This window comes from Mangifera indica, chromosome 3 (assembly GCF_011075055.1).
Source record: "Mangifera indica cultivar Alphonso chromosome 3, CATAS_Mindica_2.1, whole genome shotgun sequence".
Taxonomy (NCBI): domain Eukaryota; kingdom Viridiplantae; phylum Streptophyta; class Magnoliopsida; order Sapindales; family Anacardiaceae; genus Mangifera; species Mangifera indica.
The window spans coordinates 3,504,900-3,526,331 of NC_058139.1; the positions used below are offsets into that span (position 1 = coordinate 3,504,900).

Below are 21,432 nucleotides of genomic sequence, written 5' to 3' on the forward strand. Positions count from 1 at the left end.
TCTTCATCCTGTATATAAATGGGCGTTTTGGGTTTGTTGGCTTGTATTGAATCAACCAAAATCTGCTGAGAAATTTGCAATTGAGCACGGCAATATGCAAATCCAAATTATTTCTAGAGAAACCATCAAGCCATCTTCTCCGACCCCTGACCATTTAAGAAACTATAAGCTTTCTGTTCTTGATCAGTTATGTCCTGAAGTTCACTTCCCCATCATTCTCTTTTACTCTTCTGCAGGCAAAGATGCCACTGAAACTTCTCTCCATCTCAAAAACTCCCTCTCGAAAATACTCACCCACTATTACCCTTTTGCAGGGCGCGTCAAAGATGATTATACTGTTGATTGTAACGATGATGGTGCCCTTTTCATTGAAGCCAAAGTAACCAGTCAGGTGTCTGACATACTTAGACGGCCGGATAAGGATGTGATCAAACAGTTGTTACCATATAAGATTCATGAAAAGATAATCGGTGATCCCGTCAATCTAAGTGTGCAGGTCAATTATTTTGCTTGCGGTGGCGTAGCGATCGGTGTTGGGTTTAATCATCGGGTTGCGGATGCAACAGCGGCGGCAAACTTTGTTAAAAACTGGGCTAAGGTTGCTAACCCCAGCAACAACGAGGAAATTAAGAATGTGATATTTGACTGCACTTCTTTCTTCCCTCCGCAAGATTTAGTAGAATTAAGGAAGAGTAGTTTTTTCAAAGGTGAATATGCATCGAAGGACCCGAACGTTATATCAAAGAGGTTTACATTTGAAGCTACCAAGACAGCCGCTCTAAAAGAAGAAATCGGTAAAATCGGAGACTCAGTGGATCGTCCATCACGTTTTGAGGTAGTGTCTGCGGTTATGTTGAATGCTATAACAGGAATGACTAAAGAGCCAGCACATTTTGTAGGATTTATCCCCGTGAATCTGCGAAACAGAATGAAGCCAGAAATACCGGGGGATTGTATGGGATGCGTGAGTCAAATGACAATGGCAAATTGGTCAAACATGGAGACTGAAATTGGGTGCAACAGTATAGCGGGAGAACTTCACGAAGCTATAAAGATGCTGGATGATAAGTTTGTGAGAGAGTTTCACGCATCAGGAGGATACATGAATTTCGTGAAAAGTTTACCAGTAGAAGAAATGGCAAAGAATAATATAAAAATGAAGTCATTTGTTATAACTTCATGGTGTAGACTTCCCTGGTACGAAACAGATTTTGGGTGGGGGAAGCCATTGTGGATGTGGGTAAGCTCTGCGGCAAGGAATGAAAATATAGCCATTCTCACAGATAACATTGATGGTAATGGAATCGACGCATGGGTTGGTTTGTCAAAAGAAGACATGATCAAATTTGAACAGGATCCTGGCATCAAGGCTTACGCTTCTTTCGAACCAACCAAAATATGACTTTTACTTTGACATTGCAATTATTCAATAAGTGTATGCATGCATGCATGCTTGCTTTATGAAGTTAAGTAATTGAGTTTTTTCTTTTTCCAGACTGGGAAATAATACCATTTGAGTGTTTTTAATTTTAGATATGATTTGGTAGAAGAACGTGCTTGTTCTAATGATATTCTGTTGCACCTCTACAGCTTGGCTTAGTTTTCCTTTTCACTTCAAAGATTTTGTACGTGTTATGCATGTGAAATTGTATCGAATTTTGGGTGTGCATATAATCTACTGTGCAAGAATCTCAAGCTTTAATTAGCAATTCGGTCAAGAATTACGAATTTCAGTATTTGTCTTTGTGTTTATGAAAAATGTTGAAATGATTAAAAAAATGTGAAAAATGTAAACGTGTTCGGCATATTTGTCTGTAAAATGGTATATTCTAATGCATGAAAATTTATCTTTTTGACCCCCCACCCCCTCCCCCTCCCCCTCCCCCTCCCCCTCCAAAATGAGCAAATTACCCATTTAAAATTGGAATTGTTGGACACCAAAATCGTCAGGTACTAAAATAACAATGCCAATTCCTTAACAAGAATCAATCGGCACCAAGGAGGTTTAAGTTTCAGCTTTAGGGAAACAAATTGATTCTAGTTCTAGTTTTGATGTCAAACCCTAGAAATGGAATCAACCCAAATTTAAATTCAATGCACTAGATTCGGTACTTGACCCAACTAACTATTTAAAAAAAAAAAAAACTCACCAAAAAAGTGATGACATCTGAGTAATTAATTTTTGAAACTGAGAGTGGAATTAATAATTTTCATCAAACTTGGGTGGAAAATTTTCATTTGGGCTTGCTTTTTGGGTTTCCAGTACCATTTAATAATCTATCACTGTTCGTTCTGCTTATTCCTTCCCCCCCCCCCCCCAAAAAAAAAAAGCGATCAATTGCCATTAAGCTGAACATGATGTACAGGGTCAAGTCTGTTGTGGAAATCGAAATCTATGTTACCCTGCTGGCCGTAGACCACTCACCGTCAAGTCCGTGGCAGTATTGACGTTGTGGCCATACGAATCAGGGCTCAAGGGTTCTTGATTAATCTAATGATGATGAGGTTGGTTTTAAAATGTTCATCCTGATTGTATGTTTGATAATCAACGGTTGAGATGTCTTTTTTTGACTTGTTTTTTCATTTTTCTTTTTTTAATTTCTCCTCAGTCTCATGTATAAGAAGGGTGTGTTGCTCCACCTGTGAGGTATGAAAGATCAAAGGCATTATTCACAAATATTGCTCTCCTCTCTTATGTTCTCTTTTTTCTTTTCTATTCTATTTTTCTCACAAGATTCTTAATTTTTCTTACGGTTCGAAGCATGGGTGGGATTGTCCAAGGAGAATATGGATAGATTTGAACGACACCCTGATATTCTTGCTTACGCTGCCTTCCGTCCAAGCCATTGAGTGTTGTTCAAAATTAACACTCTTGCAATAAGGGGAACTGTACCTAGCATATCAGCGCACCCAGCTGCTAGAAATATAAATATGTAATTGCAGTTGGGAAGTCACAAAGTTTTTTATAATTTTATTTCTCTGTCTTTTTTTTTTACAAGCAACCCCACTCTTTTGGACAGTATTAATTACACTAAATAAGTTAATAATATTATCTTGGTATGTCGTAATAAAGTAAATTTTTAAAAACCCAACTCTTTCTCTATTTTCAATGAAAAAAAGTTACGTAATAATATGGATTTTAATAAGATTATGTATACTGAGTTATAATTTCTCATTTAGATATTCAAATAATATATCACCATATAATTTAATAATTTTACTCGGAATCCTTATTATAATGCACCATTTCTTATTGAAAAGAGTCACAACATTAATGGTGAGAACTGAGGAGTGGGGAATTTTGTTTAAGAAATATTTCACCAGATTAAGGAATAATTATCAACCAATCCTCCTAAATTATGAAACATGTTTCCCCTAAAATTAGTTTTTCTTCTTAATTAATTATTTTATTTAATATATATATATATATATATATATATATATATATATATATATATATATATATATAAAATAAAATGTCTTACATATTAATGAGATATTAATTAAAATAGGGAGCTGCTTTTCCGCTTAAACGTTTTTCGGTAACAATTCATACGTTTTACCTTTTTAAGCAAATTGAATTTTTTATTCCAAGAATACCCTTGTTTAATTTCTTAACGTTTACCATAGTATTTCACCGGTTAATTACTTACGTTTCACTATACTCATTAAGATTAGATTGAAAATGTAAATCTATGAATAAAATTGAAAAACAGATCGAAAATCAAAATAAAATCTATAAATTTATAAAATAATTAAATTTATAATTGATTGATATATATGGAAAATAATTGATATAAACGGTGCGTTTTCTCAAAAGAAGTGTGGGAAAGTGTTAAGGGTGCAGGAAGAGTGCGGGAATTCTGAAAGGGGTGCAGGAATCTAGAAAGGGGTGTGGGAAGGGGCACGGGAAGGGGCGCAGATGCTGGAATGGGTGCGGGAATTCTGAAAGGGATGCGGGAAGGGGCGCAGATGTGGGAATTCTGAAAGGGGTGCAGGAATCTGGAAAGGGGTACGGGAATGGGTGTGAGATTTCAGAAAGGGGTGCAGAAATCTGAAAACTGGTACGGGTGCGTGAAAGGGTGCAACAAAGTATTACGGGTGCATGGAAGAGTGCGGCAAACATTGCGGGTGTTGGAAGGGTGCGGCAATTTCTGAAAATGTGCAAGAATTATAAAAAGGCTGCGGGAATTATAAAAGAGGTACGTGAAAATAATGAACATAAAACGAGTGTGTAAAAATATAAATGGGTGCGTAAAAATACAAACGGATGCGTGAAAATGTGAACGGATGCATGAAAATATAAACGGGTGCGTAAAATATAAAAAGGGTGCGGAAATTATAGAAAGGGTGCGGGGAAATTATAAAAAGGGTGCAGGAGTTATAATATATATTAATATATAATATATTTATAATTTAATATATAAATATATTATATTAATATATAATATATTATAAATATATTATATATTCATATAATATAATATATTTATAATATAATCTTTATTAATATATATTATAAAGGGGTGCGGGAGATACCCCGCCCCCGCACCATTTTTATATTTTCCGCACTCCTTTTATAATTATCGCATCTCTTTTATATTTTACGCATCCGTTTGTATTTTTATGCACCCCTTCATATTTTCACGCACGCGTTTGTATTTTCATGTACCCCTTTACATTTTTACACACCTGTTTTGTGTTTATTATTTTGATGCACCCCTTTTATAATTCTCGCACCCATTTTATATTTTACGTATCCGTTTGTATTTTCACGCACCTGTTTGTATTTTCACGCACCCGTTTATATTTTTACTCACCCCTTCACATTTTCACGCACCCGTTTGTATTTTCATGCACCTCTTCACATTTTTAACTATCCGTTTGTATTTTCACGCACCCCTTTACATTTTCACTCACCCATTTGTATTTTCACGCACCCGTTTATATTTTCATTCACCTCTTTCCGTACCCGTTTGTATTTTCTTATAAAAGTATATAAGAATCAATTATTTTATAAAAAATTAATCTGTTTTTCATCTGTAGATTTTATTCATTATAGAAAACTTAATCTTAATACGTATCGTCTGAAATGTAAGCAATTAATCGGTGAAAAATTACAGCAAACGCTGAGAAATTAAATGAGAGATATTTTTAGAATGAAAAGTATAATTTGTTTAAAAAGGTAAAAAGTAAGAATTACTACAAAAAAAAGTTTACGCGGCAAATCAATTGCTTGTTTTAATTAATTTCCCCATTTTAATCAAGAGGCTGAGGAAACATAAGAAAAAAATTGATGAAACAACCAACCACCAACAACCAACCACCAACAACCAACCGCCAACATCATATGATAATAATAATACGTGATCAACTAACAACTACACACTCCTCATAATTCACTAATTTAATTCACAAATCATTATTCCATTAATTATTATATTTACATGCTTAAAATTAATTAATTACTGAGTGAAAATTTAGCAAATAAATTAAGGGAATTAGAATATTTGATTAGACTCATCAGATTTTCATAAAATGTTGTGATAAAAAAAGAAAAATACAAGATCAAGGTCCGACAGAGGGGTTAAAGGAGGTCACTTGACCCTCTTTGGGTTTGAAAATTTTGAATTACTTTTTTTGTTATAAAAAAATTAGAATAGTTTAATACCCATTAATTTGAAAAAATTATTAGTTTAATATATTTAAAATATCAAAATAATCCTTGAAATTTCATATTAGCTTTTCTTATATTATATGATTTCTTAATTGACTCTTATATTTCTAATTTTATTCAATTTTAACCCTTCTTTGTTATGCCTTTGGATCGGTCATTGGATAAAATTATACTAATTATGTATTAAAACACTTAAAAACTGCAAAATTATTGAATAAAATTTAAAATAAAGAATACATACAAAATTTTACGAGGTTGAATAAATGTATGTATGTATTCTTGATGACCAACTCATTATATACGAAGATTATGTGAAAACTTGTTTACAAACTTAATTAAGTTGGATAAATTTACACGTGCTTAATATCTTCTTTATGAGATATAAATCTTGATATCATAAATCAATAAAATTATATGTATAATTTTTATGTATAAATTTATATATAAATAATAATTTATTATTATATAATTAAACATTATTTAATTTTTAATTTTTAATTATTTAATTATATATTATTATTTGTAAGTAATACTACTCCTGCTAAATAATGTTTTTTTTAGCCTTTTTCTTCCACAAATAAAATTTTGATAAGAAAAATTAAAATGGCTCCATTTCATATGCTGCCGTACGATCTTCTGGATGTAATTATATATAGAAACTTTTATTCTGGATACTGAAGGTATACATAATTATTGTCTACTTTTATTACTGTTCAAATCTTACATGATTAAAATGTTATAATTTTGTTATTTATTGAACTGGTTATACATCGCAATGATAATAATCATCAAGCCATCTTCTTCATCCTCTATATAAATGGGCGTTTTGGGTTTGCTGGCTTGTATTGAATCAACCAAATTCTGCTAAGAAATTTGCAATTGAGCACGGCAATATGCAAATCCAAATTATTTCTAGAGAAACCATCAAGCCATCTTCTCCGACCACTGAGCATTTAAGAAACTATAAGCTTTCTGCTCTTGGTCAGTTATGTCCTGAAATACACATCCCCGTCATTCTCTTTTACGCTTCTGCAGGCAAAGATGCCACCGAAACTTCTCTCCATCTCAAAAACTCCCTCTCCGAAATACTCACCCACTATTACCCTTTTGCAGGGCGCGTTAAAGATGATTATACTGTTGATTGTAACGATGATGGTGCCCTTTTCATAGAAGCCAAAGTAACCAGCCAGCTGTCTGACATACTTAGACGGCCGGAGAAGGATGTGATCAAACAGCTGCTACCATATAAGATTCATGAAAAGATAATCGGTGATCCCGTCAATCTAAGTGTGCAGGTCAATTATTTTGCTTGCGGTGGTGTAGCGATCGGTGTTGGGTTTAATCATCGGGTTGCGGATGCAACAGCGGCGGCAAACTTTGTTAAAAACTGGGCTAAGGTTGCTAACCCCAGCAACAATGAGGAAATTAAGAATGTGATATTTGATTGCACTTCTTTCTTCCCTCCGCAAGATTTAGTAGAATTAAGGAAGAGTGGTTTTTTCAAAGGTGAATATGCATCGAAGGACCCGAACGTTATATCAAAGAGGTTTACATTTGAAGCTACCAAGACAGCCGCTCTAAAAGAAGAAATCGGTAAAATCGCAGACTCAGCGGATCGTCCATCACGTTTTGAGGCACTGTCTGCGGTTATGTTAAATGCTATAACAGCAATGACTAAAGAGCCAGCACATTTTGTAGGATTTATCCCTGTGAATCTGCGAAACAGAATGAAGCCAGAAATACCGGGGGATTGTATGGGATGCGTGACTCAACTGACAATGGTAAATTGGTCAAACATGGAGACTGAAATTGGGTGTAACAGTATAGCGCGAGAACTTCACGAAGCTATAACTATGCTGGATGATAAGTTTGTGAGAGAGTTTCACGCATCTGGAGGATACATGAATTTCCTGAAAAGTTTACCAGTAGAAGAAATGGCAAAGAATAATATTAAAATGAAGTCATTTGTTATAACTTCATGGTGTAGACTTCCCTGGTACGAAACAGATTTTGGGTGGGGGAAACCATTGTGGATGTGGGTAAGCTCTGCAGTAATGAATGAAAATGTCGCCATTCTCATAGATAACATTGATGGTAATGGAATAGACGCATGGGTCGGTTTGTCAAAAGAAGACATGATCAAATTCGAACAGGATCCTGGCATCAAGGCTTATGCTTCTTTCGAACCAACCAAAATATGACTTTTACTTTGAATTGCAATTATTAAGTAAGTGCATGCATGCATGCATGCTTTATGAAGTTAAGTAATTGAGTTTTTTCTTTTTCCAGACTGGGAAATAATACCATTTGAGTGTTTTTAATTTTAGATATCATTTGGTAGAAGAACGTGCTTGTTCTAATGATATTCTGTTGCAGCTCTGCAGCTTGGCTTAGTTTTCCTTATCACTTCAAAGATTTTGTACGTGTTATGCATGTGAAATTGTACCGAATTTTGGGCGTGCATATAATCTACTGTGCAAGAATCTCGAGCTTAAATTAGCAATTCGGTCAAGAATTACGAATTTCAGTATTTGTCTTTGTGTTTATGAAAAATGTTGAAATGATTAAAAAAATGTGACAAATGTAAACGTGTTCGGTATATATGCCTGTAAAATGGTATATTTGAATACATGAAAATTTATCTTTTTGACCCCCCACCCCCACCCCCTCCCCCTCCTCCTCCCCCTCCCCCTCCAAAATGAGCAAATTACCCATTTAAAATTGGAATTGTTGGACACCAAAATCGTCAGGTACTAAAATAACAATGCCAATTCCTTACAAGAATCAATCGGCACCAAGGAGGTTTAAGTTTCAGCTTTAGGGAAACAAATTAATTCTAGTTCTAGTTTTGATGTCAAACCCTAAGAGATGGAACCAACCCAAATTTAAATTCAATGCACTAGGTTCGGTACTTGACCCAACTAATTATTTTAAAAAAAAACTCACCAAAAAAGTGATGACATCTGAGTAATTAATTTTTTAAACTGAGAGTGGAATTAATAATTTTCATCAAACTTGGGTGGAATATATTCATTTGGGCTTGCTTTTTTGGGTTTCCAGTACCGTTTAACAATCTATCACTGTTCGTTCTGCTTATTCCTTTCCCAAAAAAAAAAAAAAAAGGCCGATCAATTGCCATTAAGCTGAACATGCATGTACAGGGTCAAGTCTGTTGTGGAAATCGAAATCTATGTTACCCTGCTGGCCGTAGACCACTCACCACCAAGTCCGTGGCAGTATTGACGTTGTGGGCATACGAATCAGGGCTCAAGGGTTCTTGATTAATCTAATGATGATGAGGTTGGTTGTAAAATGTTCATCCTGATTGTATGTTTGATAATCAACGGTTGAGATGTATTTTTTTGACTTGTTTTTTCATTTTTGTTTTTTTAATTTTTCCTCAGTCTCATGTATAAGAAGGGTGTGTTGCTCCACCTGTGAGGTGCGAAAGATCATATGCATTATTCATAAATATTGCTCTTCTCTCTTATGTTCTCTTTTTTCTTTTCTATTCTATTTTTCTCACAAGATTCTTATTTTTTCTTACGGTTCGAGGCTTGGGTCTGATGAGAATTTTACAAAAAATCATCTAGCGGCCCTGTACTATCCCTTCTAGATCCAGCCCATTACTTGCCGACTGATAATGAGGAATTAGTCGTACATTAATTGGTGATCGCTGTTTGATCAGACATAAACACAACGGAGAGCTGCGTCGGTTGGGTCAGAGTGGCTTTGGGGCAATCTGTCAGGCCTGTGGATCGTGCGGATCCAAGATCCGTACAGCCACAAGCCTCAGTATCAGGTCTGCCCACAAATAATATAAGGTTTGGAACACAATTATAGAGTCGCACCGTGATAAGTCCTCGACACGCTAGCCCATTAATTATATTAATTAAAAAATAAATTAAAAAAATAATTATTAAAACACACCCATATAAATTTTCTTTTAAATTAATATAATTAAATATTATAAATTACAAATCAATTATTCAAATCATATTTTATTTATATTTTTAAATAATATAAAATCATTGTCTATTATTAATTATCATATCTAATTAAAAAAAAAATTTTATTTTATCAGTGATATCGTGATAAACTTATTTTTTCTAATTATGTTTTTTTGATTTATCTGACACTTGAGGCAAAATAACTGTTGTTCATATACTTCACTAATAAGAATTTTGTTAATTATTATTATTTTTAGAATATTTTGATAATAAACAAAGTTAATATGTTCAAAATAAAAAAAAATGTTTAAACGATTAGAATGACTTCATTTTTGTATACTCAATTGACAAAAAATGAGTACAATGTAAAAATTGTAATAGAGACCTTGTAGAAAATATCTCTTACAATGTTTATATTGCATTCATTTTTGGTTAATCAAGTTTACAAATTGAAGTCGTCTCAATCGTTTGTACATATTTTTCATTCAAAATATATTAAGTTTTTTTAATTATCAAAATACTCTAAAGAAAAATAATAATTGACAAAATTAAAAAAACAAAATAAAAATTATGTTAATAATAGACATTAAGGGAATGGTGGCAACAATAGACACAACCAAAAAAAGGGGTGACATTGTCTAAAGGTTATGCACACGAGTTCATCAGTTCTTTTTGTTGGTGGAGCGTGCAATCAATAGTCACTCCAACTCAAACATCAGATAAGTCAAGAAGATATAGTTAGAAAAATCAAATTCATCAAACGTCATCGATCATATAAAGAGTTTTCTTTAATTAGATACGATAATTAACAATATAAAAGAATTGTATATCATTTAAAAATATAAACAAAATGTAATATAGAAGATTGATTTGTAATTTATAATTCTCAATTATATTAATTGAAAAAGAAATTTATATTAGTAAATTTTAATAATTAATTTTATCTAAATTTATTTTTAATCAAAAACCAAATAAAAAATTCAAAAACTGAACAAAGAAAATGTAAAGAGAATTTGAAATATCAAATGAAAGAAAATGTAGAAAGAGACTGAAAAAAAATAGAGAGAGACAAATTGAAAAATTATGTTGGAATATGCATGGCTTATAAAGTAAGGGAGGAGGGTTTATATAGAAAAAAAAAAGAAAATATAAATAAAAAATATTTTAACCCAACGGTTGCCACTACCGACGGCTTGCAGTGAAGTTTTTTGTTTTACAGGCGTTACTACAATCTTGTATTGGATCGAGCACAACTCGTTATAATAACAGATCATGTTATTTTAAAATGCACTTTGATAAAGGGTTTAGGTCAGGCCTCGGGTCCATTTAACCCTTTTTCCGTGTTTAATTAGATATGATATAATACTGAAAAATTGGTTTTGTTGTTACTAAAACCATGTGACATGCATACCCAATGGTAGACCCATAATTTTTACTGAGGGGGCCTCCAACTCCATCATTATTTGGTTGGATACTAACCAAGTTAAGTTCAAATATTCTTTAATTTGAATTCGATTTGAGTTTATTGAACCAAATACTTGATATTAAAGGTAGTTTAATTTCAATTTGAATAAAAAATAGTTCGACTATAGTTTGACTTGATTTCAAAATTTAAATATTTTGTTTGGATTCATATCATAGTTCATTAACAAAACGATATTGTTTTACTCAATTATAGACGAAACAACATTATTGACATAATTTTAATTGAGACCCTAGCCAAGTTCAAAATGAATCAATTTATCTATCTCGTTTGTAAATTAGATTGAGTCAAAGTCAAACTTTATTTAACTCGAGTTTAATTTTGTTTAAAAAATAAGTTGACTATTTTGGTTGAAACTTGATTTGAGTTCAATTAAAACAAATTCGAGTTAAACAAAACTATTTTGAAATGACATTTACGACTAAGCCATCTTGATTTATATTCAAGATTTTTATTGTTTATAAATCAATTAGTGAAAACCTTTAAAAAGTCATCTAATCGTGGGGAAATGAAATGATATGGTTGAGGCACAACTATAAACAACTTTTATATATATATATATATATATATATATATGTGTGTGTGTGTGTGTGTGTGTGTGTGTGTGTGTGTGTGTGTGTGAGAGAGAGAGAGAGAGAGAGAATATGAATATTATTAAATGAAAAAAATTATAAAAAAATTACTCACTGATTTATGAATATACTATATAAATTTTATAATGAAAATAATATTTGCAAGATGAAGAGTTAATTAAGAATTTCAAGGATTTAAAAATACTGTTTGCATTATACATTCAACTTAAAATAAAAATAATATTTTTAAAAAACAGTTGGTGGCCTACCCTCCATACCGGAGGCCCGCCCTTGGCGTAGATGACTCAGTTACCTTACCATCCAAGACAAATTGATTAGAGCAAAAACAGTCTTGGAATTCTATTTGTCTCCAATGGTCTCATCTCTGTAAGTCGGATGGCATATTATATTAAATATTAAAAATTTAATTTTTCATATCATATATTAAATATTATTTTATATTATATAATTTTTAAAAAATAAATTAATAAAATAATTAAAAAATCTAATTAATATATTATCATTTTAAAGATTTAAAATTTTAAAAAAATATATTTTTATTATATTATCAATTTTTAAAAAATATATATTAATTTATATTGATAATATATATCATATTAATTTAATATATTTATAATATATATTATATTATATTATAAAATATATATTATATATTATAAGGTCCTATAAGCTTATATTTTATATTGAAAAAGTAGTTAATATTTTTAAAATAAATTAGTTGATTTTTTTTTTTTTAATTTGAGGGCCAGACCGGTCTACCCTCTCAAGGTATGGCAGGCCTGTCCCTGTTCACACGCTGTCCCTGTTCACACCCAAAGAGTTGAAAGGAGGAAAGGAAGAAGAGCGTCAGAAACTTCTTGTTCTTACGCAAGTGGAGAAGACTGTTTGAAATTATTTTTAAGGGTCATTATTAGAAAGAAAACCGACACGTTTCTTATAACCAAGGAAGTGTTTGCGTTTGTTTTAACTCCGTCACCAAGCTACATTTTATAATAAAAATAGAAACTTCACCCTGGCTTGATTTGTCGACCAATCATCACCCAGGTTTGACTTGTTGACGATATTCCTAACGGCAAATGACTGACGGAGCCGCAAAACAACCTTGTTTTCCGTGTGCGCCGCATCACATAATCCTACATGTCACCCTTGCTCAGCAACTGGGAGTCCCGGTCTCCCGTTCTCTTCCTCTATATATACTATGAAAGCCCCTTCACTCATTAGCAACACCTGAAAAACGTCTGATTTGTCAGATACACTACGTGACGCATCTTTGCTTGATTCTCCAGAATCATGGGTACACTTTTTTTTTTGTTTTCTTTTGATCCTTTTTTTCTTTAATTTCGTGTATTTTTATTTACTTATAATTAATTTGAATTTCTGTTTTGTTGTGTAGGAAAGGTCAAGATAGGAATCAACGGTAATTGATCTTACTTTGTCTGATCTTATAAAGTGGGTATATGTTTTGATCTTGTCGGTTTAGATACGATCCCTTTCGTTTTTTGTTTGATTTTAAATTACAGGTTTTGGAAGGATCGGAAGGTTGGTGGCAAGAGTTGCCCTGCAGAGGGATGATGTTGAGCTGGTTGCTGTTAACGATCCATTCATCACTACTGATTACATGGTATTTCTTTTAAGAAAAATTTACTTGTATGTGAGATTTATTTGTTTTAATTTAGCAATTGTTTGAGTGTTTCCGTGTTTTTTTTTTAGACATATATGTTCAAGTATGACAGTGTTCACGGTCAATGGAAGCATCATGAAGTTAAAGTGAAGGATGACAAGACTCTTCTCTTTGGTGAGAAGCCCGTCACCGTATTCGGTATTAGGTATGGGTTTTCTTCCCACTCATCAGTAAATTTAAACTTTATTTCGAGTACTAATTCATTAAAATAGGTGGGCGAGAGGTTTTATGGTTAAGATGCTAAACGTTTGTGTATATATAATGTTTAGGAACCCCGAAGAGATCCCTTGGCATGAGACTGGCGCCGAGTACATTGTGGAGTCAACTGGAGTCTTTACTGACAAGGAAAAGGCTGCTGCCCATTTGAAGGTTTGTCTTTCACATGCGTTTCACTTTTCGCTTTTGTTATATCTGTGTTGAGTTATGTTTGATGCTGGCGATGCTTAGGCTTTGCTAATTGTTTATATCTGTCTTAGAAACTATGATATGATTTAAAATTTTCAATATGCTAGAATTTAGTAAAAGTAATCAATTTCTGCTGTATTATTTACCTTTTCACGCCGTTCTATTGCCACTGTTTTGGATGTGGACCTAAATGAATGGATACTTGATTGGTATATCAAATTTTTCATTTTTAATTTTTTATCCCACTGCCTTGTATTTTCATGTGATTCATTTTTTATATTGTTAATTTATGGGTCCCATCTGAGTAAAGTTGGTTTCATCAGGGCGGTGCTAAGAAAGTCATCATCTCAGCCCCTAGCAAGGATGCTCCTATGTTTGTTGTTGGTGTTAATGAGCATGAATACAAACCAGAGCTTGACATTGTGTCCAATGGCTGTTGCACCACCAACTGCCTTGCTCCCCTGGCAAAGGTCTGTGTTTTCTCTACTCCTTTAGTGTTATTGGCTTCGTGTTAGCATTACTCTGGTAATTAGTTTTTATGAGATTTGACTGTTTCTTGTATTAACTTGCAGGTTATTGGCGGTGAGTTTGGCATCATTGAGGGTTTTATGACCACTGTCCACTCCATAGGTATAATTGAAAAAATTGCTTTCCTCGTTATCATTTCTCAGAGGTTGCTTTACATATGGATGTTCTTGATGTGTCTTTTTTCTGATTTAGGCACCAAAAAAACTGTTGATGGACCATCAACGGAGGACGGGAGAGGTGGCAGGGCTGCTTCATTCAACATTATTCCTAGCAGTACCGGGGCTGTAAAGGTAATGTGCATTCTACTTCACATTGATTATCATATCAGTGTCTGCCCTATTCCTAGCATATGATGTAAACCAATTAGGATCAGTAATTAAATTATCTTAGCATTACTGTAGATAAATTTTTATCCTCTCTTTTTTAATGTAAATGTAATTGTATTATTTTGTATATTGCCCAGCCTTTTTTGTTTTTTGGACCTTCACTGTTTGATGTTCCTTCATTGATATATGTATTGTAGGCTGTGGCAAAGGTGTTGGCTTCGCTGGATGGAAAATTGACTGAAATGGCTTTCCGTGTGCCCACTGCCGGTGCCTCGGTGATTGACCTCACAGTGAGGCTGGGGAAGAATGCTTCTTATGATGAAATTAAAGCCGCTATCAAGTAAGAACAGATGTATTGTTTATATATATATATCTGCTAAGGTGAAAGCCTTGGCAGAAAATTTTAGAGTTTAACTTATATGTGTAGTTTTTAATCAATTTTGGGTGCTTAGTATTATCCTCTTTGTGATTCTACTTCTCATGCCTATTTTGTTGTTCTTCAGGAAGGCTTCTAAGGGAAAACTAAAGGGTATTCTGGGATACATTGAAGATGATAAGGTTTCTACTGTCGCTGTTGGTGACAACAGGTAAGAAAGGGCATCTATTTGTTTGTATGGTTTGGCGGCAGGATGTGGTAACGGCATCAAAGGCAAACCGTATCTTTAGTGCTTTTTTAAGATTTTATTATCTCTTTGCCATGATTAAGCATGGAGAATGTAGCCAAATCAGTTAACTTATCATCTATTTGATAATCTAGGTCTTGTATCGTACATGCCAACGCTGGTGGCGCTCTGGGCAATAACTCTGTGAAGCTTGTCGCATGGTACAACAGTGATTGGGGCTCCAGGTAAAATTCTAATTTTACCAGGCCTTTGTATGCTGTATATGAGTAAATAATATTTTCAAGATAATCTCTAATATGAAGATAAGCTCTTTTGAAAATGGCATTGACAATGTGTCTTCTGTGTTGTGGCAGCACACGTGCGGTTGATCTGATTGTTCACATGTCAAAGATCGACAAAGCGGCAGGCCCATCATCTATGCCTGCAGCCGGCTTGAAGGCAGTGAAGCGTCTTTTCCGTCTCAAGTAGAGACAGCTGGGTTCACATAAATATGTTTTGAAAACAATATTTAGGAGTTCGACCTGTTTCTTCTCTTGGTTAGGGTTATCTACTTATCTCTTTTCCTGTTCACGAGAAAGCTTGGTTTGAAAACGTGGGGTTTGCTTTATAGTATTGAAAACATGGGGATTGGTGTTGTAGTTTTGTTCAGTTGGAATAAAATACCAGTTGTTTGACTGTCCTCTATAATCTTTCCCTTATTCGCTGATAGAAAAGTGGCAAACGTCTAGCTACTTTCATCGCTATCTGAAAAAGGCCTGACTGGTAAGCTTACCCTGGCTGTGGATGGCCTTTAGGTATTCAATTAAGCGGCAAATGGTGGGACGTGTGGCCCAAATGCATGTCTCCAAAGCACAAATCGGCATGTCATTGTCACCCAGACGCAAATGTTCTCAAAGCACAAATTAATGGATTCTAATCACTATATAACGAGAATTAGAGGATTCTAACCCATGTATAACAATTATAGTAACGCATATTCAGGAGGAAAGCTTGATTGCTCGGATAAGATCACGTGTTTTTCTTTTAATGACTAACATATCAACATCTTGATAATCTGTTAGTAGAGGCGTCCGTTGGGTGATCTTTTTCAATTGAGTTGGATTGTTTCTTATCATAATTATTACATCTGACAAATCAATTAAATGATTATTACTATATTATAATTCAATTAAAAATTTAAATTTAAGTAGATTTGCCAAAACTGGTCATCCTACATTATTAACAATAACTAACTTGCAATTATTGGCAAATAATAAGGGCTAAGCTTACAGCTCCCGCATGCAAAATCTCAACCAGATAGGAGAAGGTTTTGCTCTTGAGACTTAAACCTATACACATACAGAATCTACTTTTTTTTTTTTTTTTTAAGTTTAAAATCTATTCAATCCAATATTTTTAAAATCATATTGAATCATTCGGTTTGATCAATTGAATTGTCAATCGCTTTATAATCGAATCTAATCTATATAAAAATATCAATTTATTTAAAATTTAGTCAAATTTATAAATTTATTGAAATAAAAATATTATATAAAATCAATAATTTATAATTAATTTTTTTAATTATGCAATAAAATATTAAATTATTTAATTAATATATTTGAAATTATATTTTATATGTATTATATATTTTATATTTAAAAAATATAATAAATATTTGATAATAGATTAGATAAATCGATTATCTAAATCAAACTATAAACCAATAAAATGATTAAATAGATAATCAATTCAATCAATCTACTTTGGGGGTAAAACCTAGGTTGGATTTGAACAGAACCCGTTTGAACTTTAGTTTGGCTCAAATGAGTCTAAAATGAGCCAACCCTATATAAACTCGATCGAGCTCGAGCTAATAGTTAAAATTTTCAATTAAAAATTTTACTACAAAACAACGTCGTTTTGACTAATATGTATTAAAACAACGTCGTTTTAATAATGAAATAGTTAAAAACTCAAATTCGAAATAAACCGAATCGAACTCAAATCAAGTTCGAGTTTGACTTCCACGAGCTTGAGCTCTGCTATATACAAACTGATCCGAGCCCACTCTAGCCCTAGGAAAACCTAATCCTTTTTTTATCTCCCTGCTAACTCGTACCTTCACTGAGATTCTAATCATTACATTTAAGAACCCTAGTTATTTTATGTTACTGCCCATCTGATTTTCTAATCTCCGCCTGTTGTACATGGCCACCTCCGCCTTCCAGTCCATCATGAAGAGAACCCCCATTGCGACCTCCCAAAACTCCACCACCGATGACTCCTCTTCATCCGCCAATCGTAATTCCGCAGCTCACCGTCGTTCCAGAAGTCTCAGTAGATTCTCGCTGCGACTGTCGGGGCAGGACTTCTTCCCCGATGAGGCTTCCAAAGGAAGGTTTGTAAATACTGTCAGAGGATCGGGCTTCCCTGAGATCAGTGATGACGACCTGGCTGTAGTTCCGGAAAGTAATAATAATCCGAGGAGAAGGTTGGTATCTGTGCATCGTTATCAGACTAGCGATTCTAGGGTGGTCTCTTTCAGGAATGATAATCTTGTATCTAGATGCTAAATATTTGGTGTTGCTTGACATTTAGCAGATATATTCGAAGAAATTAATTGAACATTCATGAACTGATACATTGCAATCATGCAGCGGCTTGAAATTTCCAGTTTTGAGAAATCATCAAGTTTTAATTAATATTTGGCATATATTAGTTATTACCTTGGCTTGGGCTTTATTTGAAACCACATGTCATAAAGTTATCAAGTGAATTTTGGGTTCTCTCTCCAAGTAAATTGATTAGTATCTAGAATCTTTGATGCACAGAAAGCCAAAGATTTTCACTGGCATTTGGCATTTGTATGAAGTTACTAATAATTTCACATACTTGTTAGTGTGCTTGATTATAATATATCATGATGAAATTTTTAGCTATTGTCACGTTATTGTTGAATGGTGTTATATGAGAATGAAAGAAACAAACTACTGAAAAGCACTGGATGAGATTGAATGTGACAATATTAGGAATTTTTGAGTGCCAATCTATGAATGTGCATGCCTGTATGGATATCTTTTAGGTCCTTAAACATCACTTTGATTTTAAACTCTATATATACATTGCTAGCTGTAAAGGAAGTTTTAAGTTATTATCTTATTATGTTTCAAGGGTTGCGCATGTTCAGTGTGAAATTATTGTTGCCATCACATTTGATTTAATTTTGATCAGCTTGTCTTTTTCTCTCTTATGAATCAGCAATCCTTACATTGACTTTATTTTTCCAAATTTTTTATGAGTAGCTTGATATTGCCATGCTAGTTGTAGTTAACTAGAGAAAATATTTTGGTTGTTTAATCTTTATCCATTTCTTGTATTACGGTAGAGTGATCTAGGCCATTCTCAGAGTTCAAGCAACAGTGCTAGTCTGAAGAATAACACCAGTGGCAACAGTCAAGTGCCATCATTGCATAGGTCCAGTGCTTCAAGTTATAGACCCTTGCTTATAAGATCTGTTAGCCAAAGAGATTTAAAGTACCATCATTTCTGCTCTGTAAGTGTCATTTATCCTTTCTTTTAGATTTTATTGTATCTTCTGTTTTCCATTGAAAATCTGAGGAAACATTTATGTTGGGTTTTTTTTTAATCTAAAAATGCCTAAGAGACAGACCTTGTCCAATGTTTTGATTGATTTTTTTGATACCTTGACCTTTTTTGAGATCCTCTTTTGTATTGTTGAAAGATTTTTTGTAAAGTAAAATTTCATTACTGAATTAAATTTACAATTAAAGATCCTCTTTTGTATTGCTGAATTTAAGATCTTCTTTTGTATTGCTTGCGGTAGTGTTGCAATTGGCGTTGGCTTTAATCATCCGGTTGCGGATGCAACAGCCGCGGCAATTTTTGTTAAATACTGGGCTAAGTCTGCTAACCCCAGTAACAATGAGGAAATTAAGACTGTGATATTTGATTGCACTTCTTTCTTCCCTCCGCCAGATTTAGCAGAATTAAGGAAGAGCAGTCTTTTCCAAGGTCAATATGCATCGACGGACCCGAACGTTATATCAAAGAGGTTTACGTTTGAAGCTACTAAGATAGCCGCTCTAAAAGAAGAGATCGATAAAATTGCAGACTTAGTGGATTGTCCACCATGTTTTGAGGCAGTTTCCGCGGTTATGTTGAATGCTAAAACAGTAATGACTAAAGAGCCAGCACATTTTGTAGGATTCATCCCCGTGAATCTGCGAAACAGAACGAAGCTACAAATAGCGGGGGATTGTATGGGATGCATGAGTCAAATGACAATGGCAAATTGGTCAAACATGGAGACTGAAATAGGGTGTAACAGTATAGCAGGAGAGCTTCACAAAGCTATAAAGATGCTGGATGGTAAGTTTGTGGAAGAAATGGCAAAGAATAATATAAAAATGAAGTCATTTGTTATAACTTCATGGTGTAGACTTCCCTGGTACGAAACAGATTTTGGGTGGGGGAAGGCATTGTGGATGTGGGTAAGCTCTGCGGCAAGGAATGAGAAAATAGCCATTCTCACAGATAACATTGATGGTAATGGAATCGACGCATGGGTTAGTTTGTCAAAAGAAGACACGATCAAATTTGAACAGGATCCTGGCATCAAGGCTTACGCTTCTTTCGAACCAACCAAAATCTGACCTTTACTTTGAATTGCAATTATTCAATAAGTGCATGCATGCAAGCTTTATGAAGTTAAGTAATTGAGTTTTTTCTTTTTCCAGACTGGGAAATAATACCATTTGAGTGTTTTTAATTTTAGATATCATTTGGTAGAAGAAGGTGCTTGTTCTAATGATAAAATGCTTAAAATTCAGAGTTGTTGGTTATAATATTGCCCAGGTACATTAGATAACAGAAGTAGCATGGTTCTATATATAATGTATAAGCAATATTACGTGTATATATTTTTCAATATACAATTGGATAATATAAATTATATGTCATTATGTGATAGAATGATATTTTCTCTTTAATCTAAAATTATTTAATTATATAATAATTATATATTTAAAAATGTATATATATAATTTTATAACCCTATCATGTTTTGATGCTGTAAAAGTTATGCATGTTAAATTCTATAGAATTTTGGGTGTGCATATGTATGTATAATCTAATGTGCAAGAATCTCAAGCATAAATTCGCAATTTGGCCAAAAACAACGCCCCGCATTCTTTTACGAATTTCTGTTTTTGTGTGTGTAAGAAAATGTCGAAAAGATCAAAACATGTGAAAAATGTAAAAGGTGTTCGGAATATTTGTTTGTAAAATAGTGTCATCGAATTCATGAAAAATTAAAACATGTTTATTGTTGCAACGAACGTGAAAGTGTTCCAAGATTGAGATAGTTCTAGAATTGCTGTTAAACCATAATAAATTAAAGAGTAATGTTATGTGTACCCATTTTTGGTACACAATTTATGTATACAGTGATGTGTCATCATGTAATTAGATGATTTTAAAACATATGTCATTATATGATAAAGAAACATCCAATCATATGATAATATCTCATCTGTGTACACAAACTATATATCAAAAACAAATATATATAGTTTTATTGTAAATTAAAATCAACCCAAATTTAAATTCATTACATTATGGTTAGGTATTCGGTGCAGCTTATTATTTCAAAAACAATTTCACTATAAAAAATAAATAACAAATGGGAATTTAAATTTTGAAATGGAAAGAGCGCAATTTGTCGTTCACCGTACGTACCCGGGCGGAAAAGAGTCATTTGGCGTCCTTTCTTTTTTAACTTTTCAGCATCATTTGATCATCTTCTACTGTTAGTTCCGCTTATACCTTTCAAAAAAACTGTGATGATGGATAAGCATTAAGCTGAACATGCATGTACAGTGCCACACTATTGCGGAAATGGAAGTCTGTGTGACATTGCTGGCTGTAGCCCACTCACCACCAATTCCGCTTCAATATTCATGTTGTACGCACGTATTTCACATGGTTTCAGTGACAAAACAAGTGTCACAGTCTCACGTCACGTCTCATCAAACTGCAACATCCGTCAAATCACGATCGCCAATTAGTGTACGGCTGATTCCACACGCTACGCATCTTTCTCTACGTCCCTCAGATTGATTTCTAAGGAAGAAGATGTATTTATCCGCGCAGCACAATCCATTCC

At 33.4% G+C, this 21,432-nt stretch overlaps 2 protein-coding genes across 2 annotated transcripts; both read left to right on the forward strand.

The window, feature by feature from the left end:
- The first annotated feature begins 52 nt into the window (after positions 1-52).
- LOC123211239 (stemmadenine O-acetyltransferase-like) lies at positions 53-20,059 on the forward strand. Its single transcript, XM_044629835.1, has 2 exons — positions 53-1,182; positions 19,702-20,059. Exons 1-2 carry the CDS (start codon positions 95-97, stop codon positions 19,919-19,921), a joined length of 1,308 nt encoding a protein of 435 aa, XP_044485770.1. The 5' UTR covers positions 53-94; the 3' UTR covers positions 19,922-20,059.
- Positions 12,862-15,945, forward strand: LOC123211241 (glyceraldehyde-3-phosphate dehydrogenase GAPC2, cytosolic-like). The gene is made up of 12 exons (XM_044629837.1): positions 12,862-12,997; positions 13,097-13,120; positions 13,224-13,324; positions 13,414-13,529; positions 13,654-13,753; positions 14,113-14,259; positions 14,362-14,419; positions 14,510-14,607; positions 14,841-14,983; positions 15,147-15,230; positions 15,401-15,490; positions 15,620-15,945. Exons 1-12 carry the CDS (start codon positions 12,994-12,996, stop codon positions 15,732-15,734), a joined length of 1,080 nt encoding a protein of 359 aa, XP_044485772.1. The 5' UTR covers positions 12,862-12,993; the 3' UTR covers positions 15,735-15,945.
- Positions 20,060-21,432: the final 1,373 nt, after the last annotated feature.

Excerpts from the sequence above, each read along its gene's own strand:
- LOC123211241 (XM_044629837.1), top strand. Across the intron at positions 14,260-14,361 it reads GCCTTGCTCCCCTGGCAAAG|GTTATTGGCGGTGAGTTTGG; the intron begins GTCTGTGTTTTC and ends ATTAACTTGCAG. Across the intron at positions 14,608-14,840 it reads GCAGTACCGGGGCTGTAAAG|GCTGTGGCAAAGGTGTTGGC; the intron begins GTAATGTGCATT and ends TATGTATTGTAG.
- LOC123211239 (XM_044629835.1), top strand. The coding sequence starts at position 95 with ATGCAAATCCAAATTATTTCTAGAGAAACCATCAAGCCATCTTCTCCG. Across the intron at positions 1,183-19,701 it reads TCATTTGTTATAACTTCATG|GTGTAGACTTCCCTGGTACG; the intron begins GTGTAGACTTCC and ends TATAACTTCATG.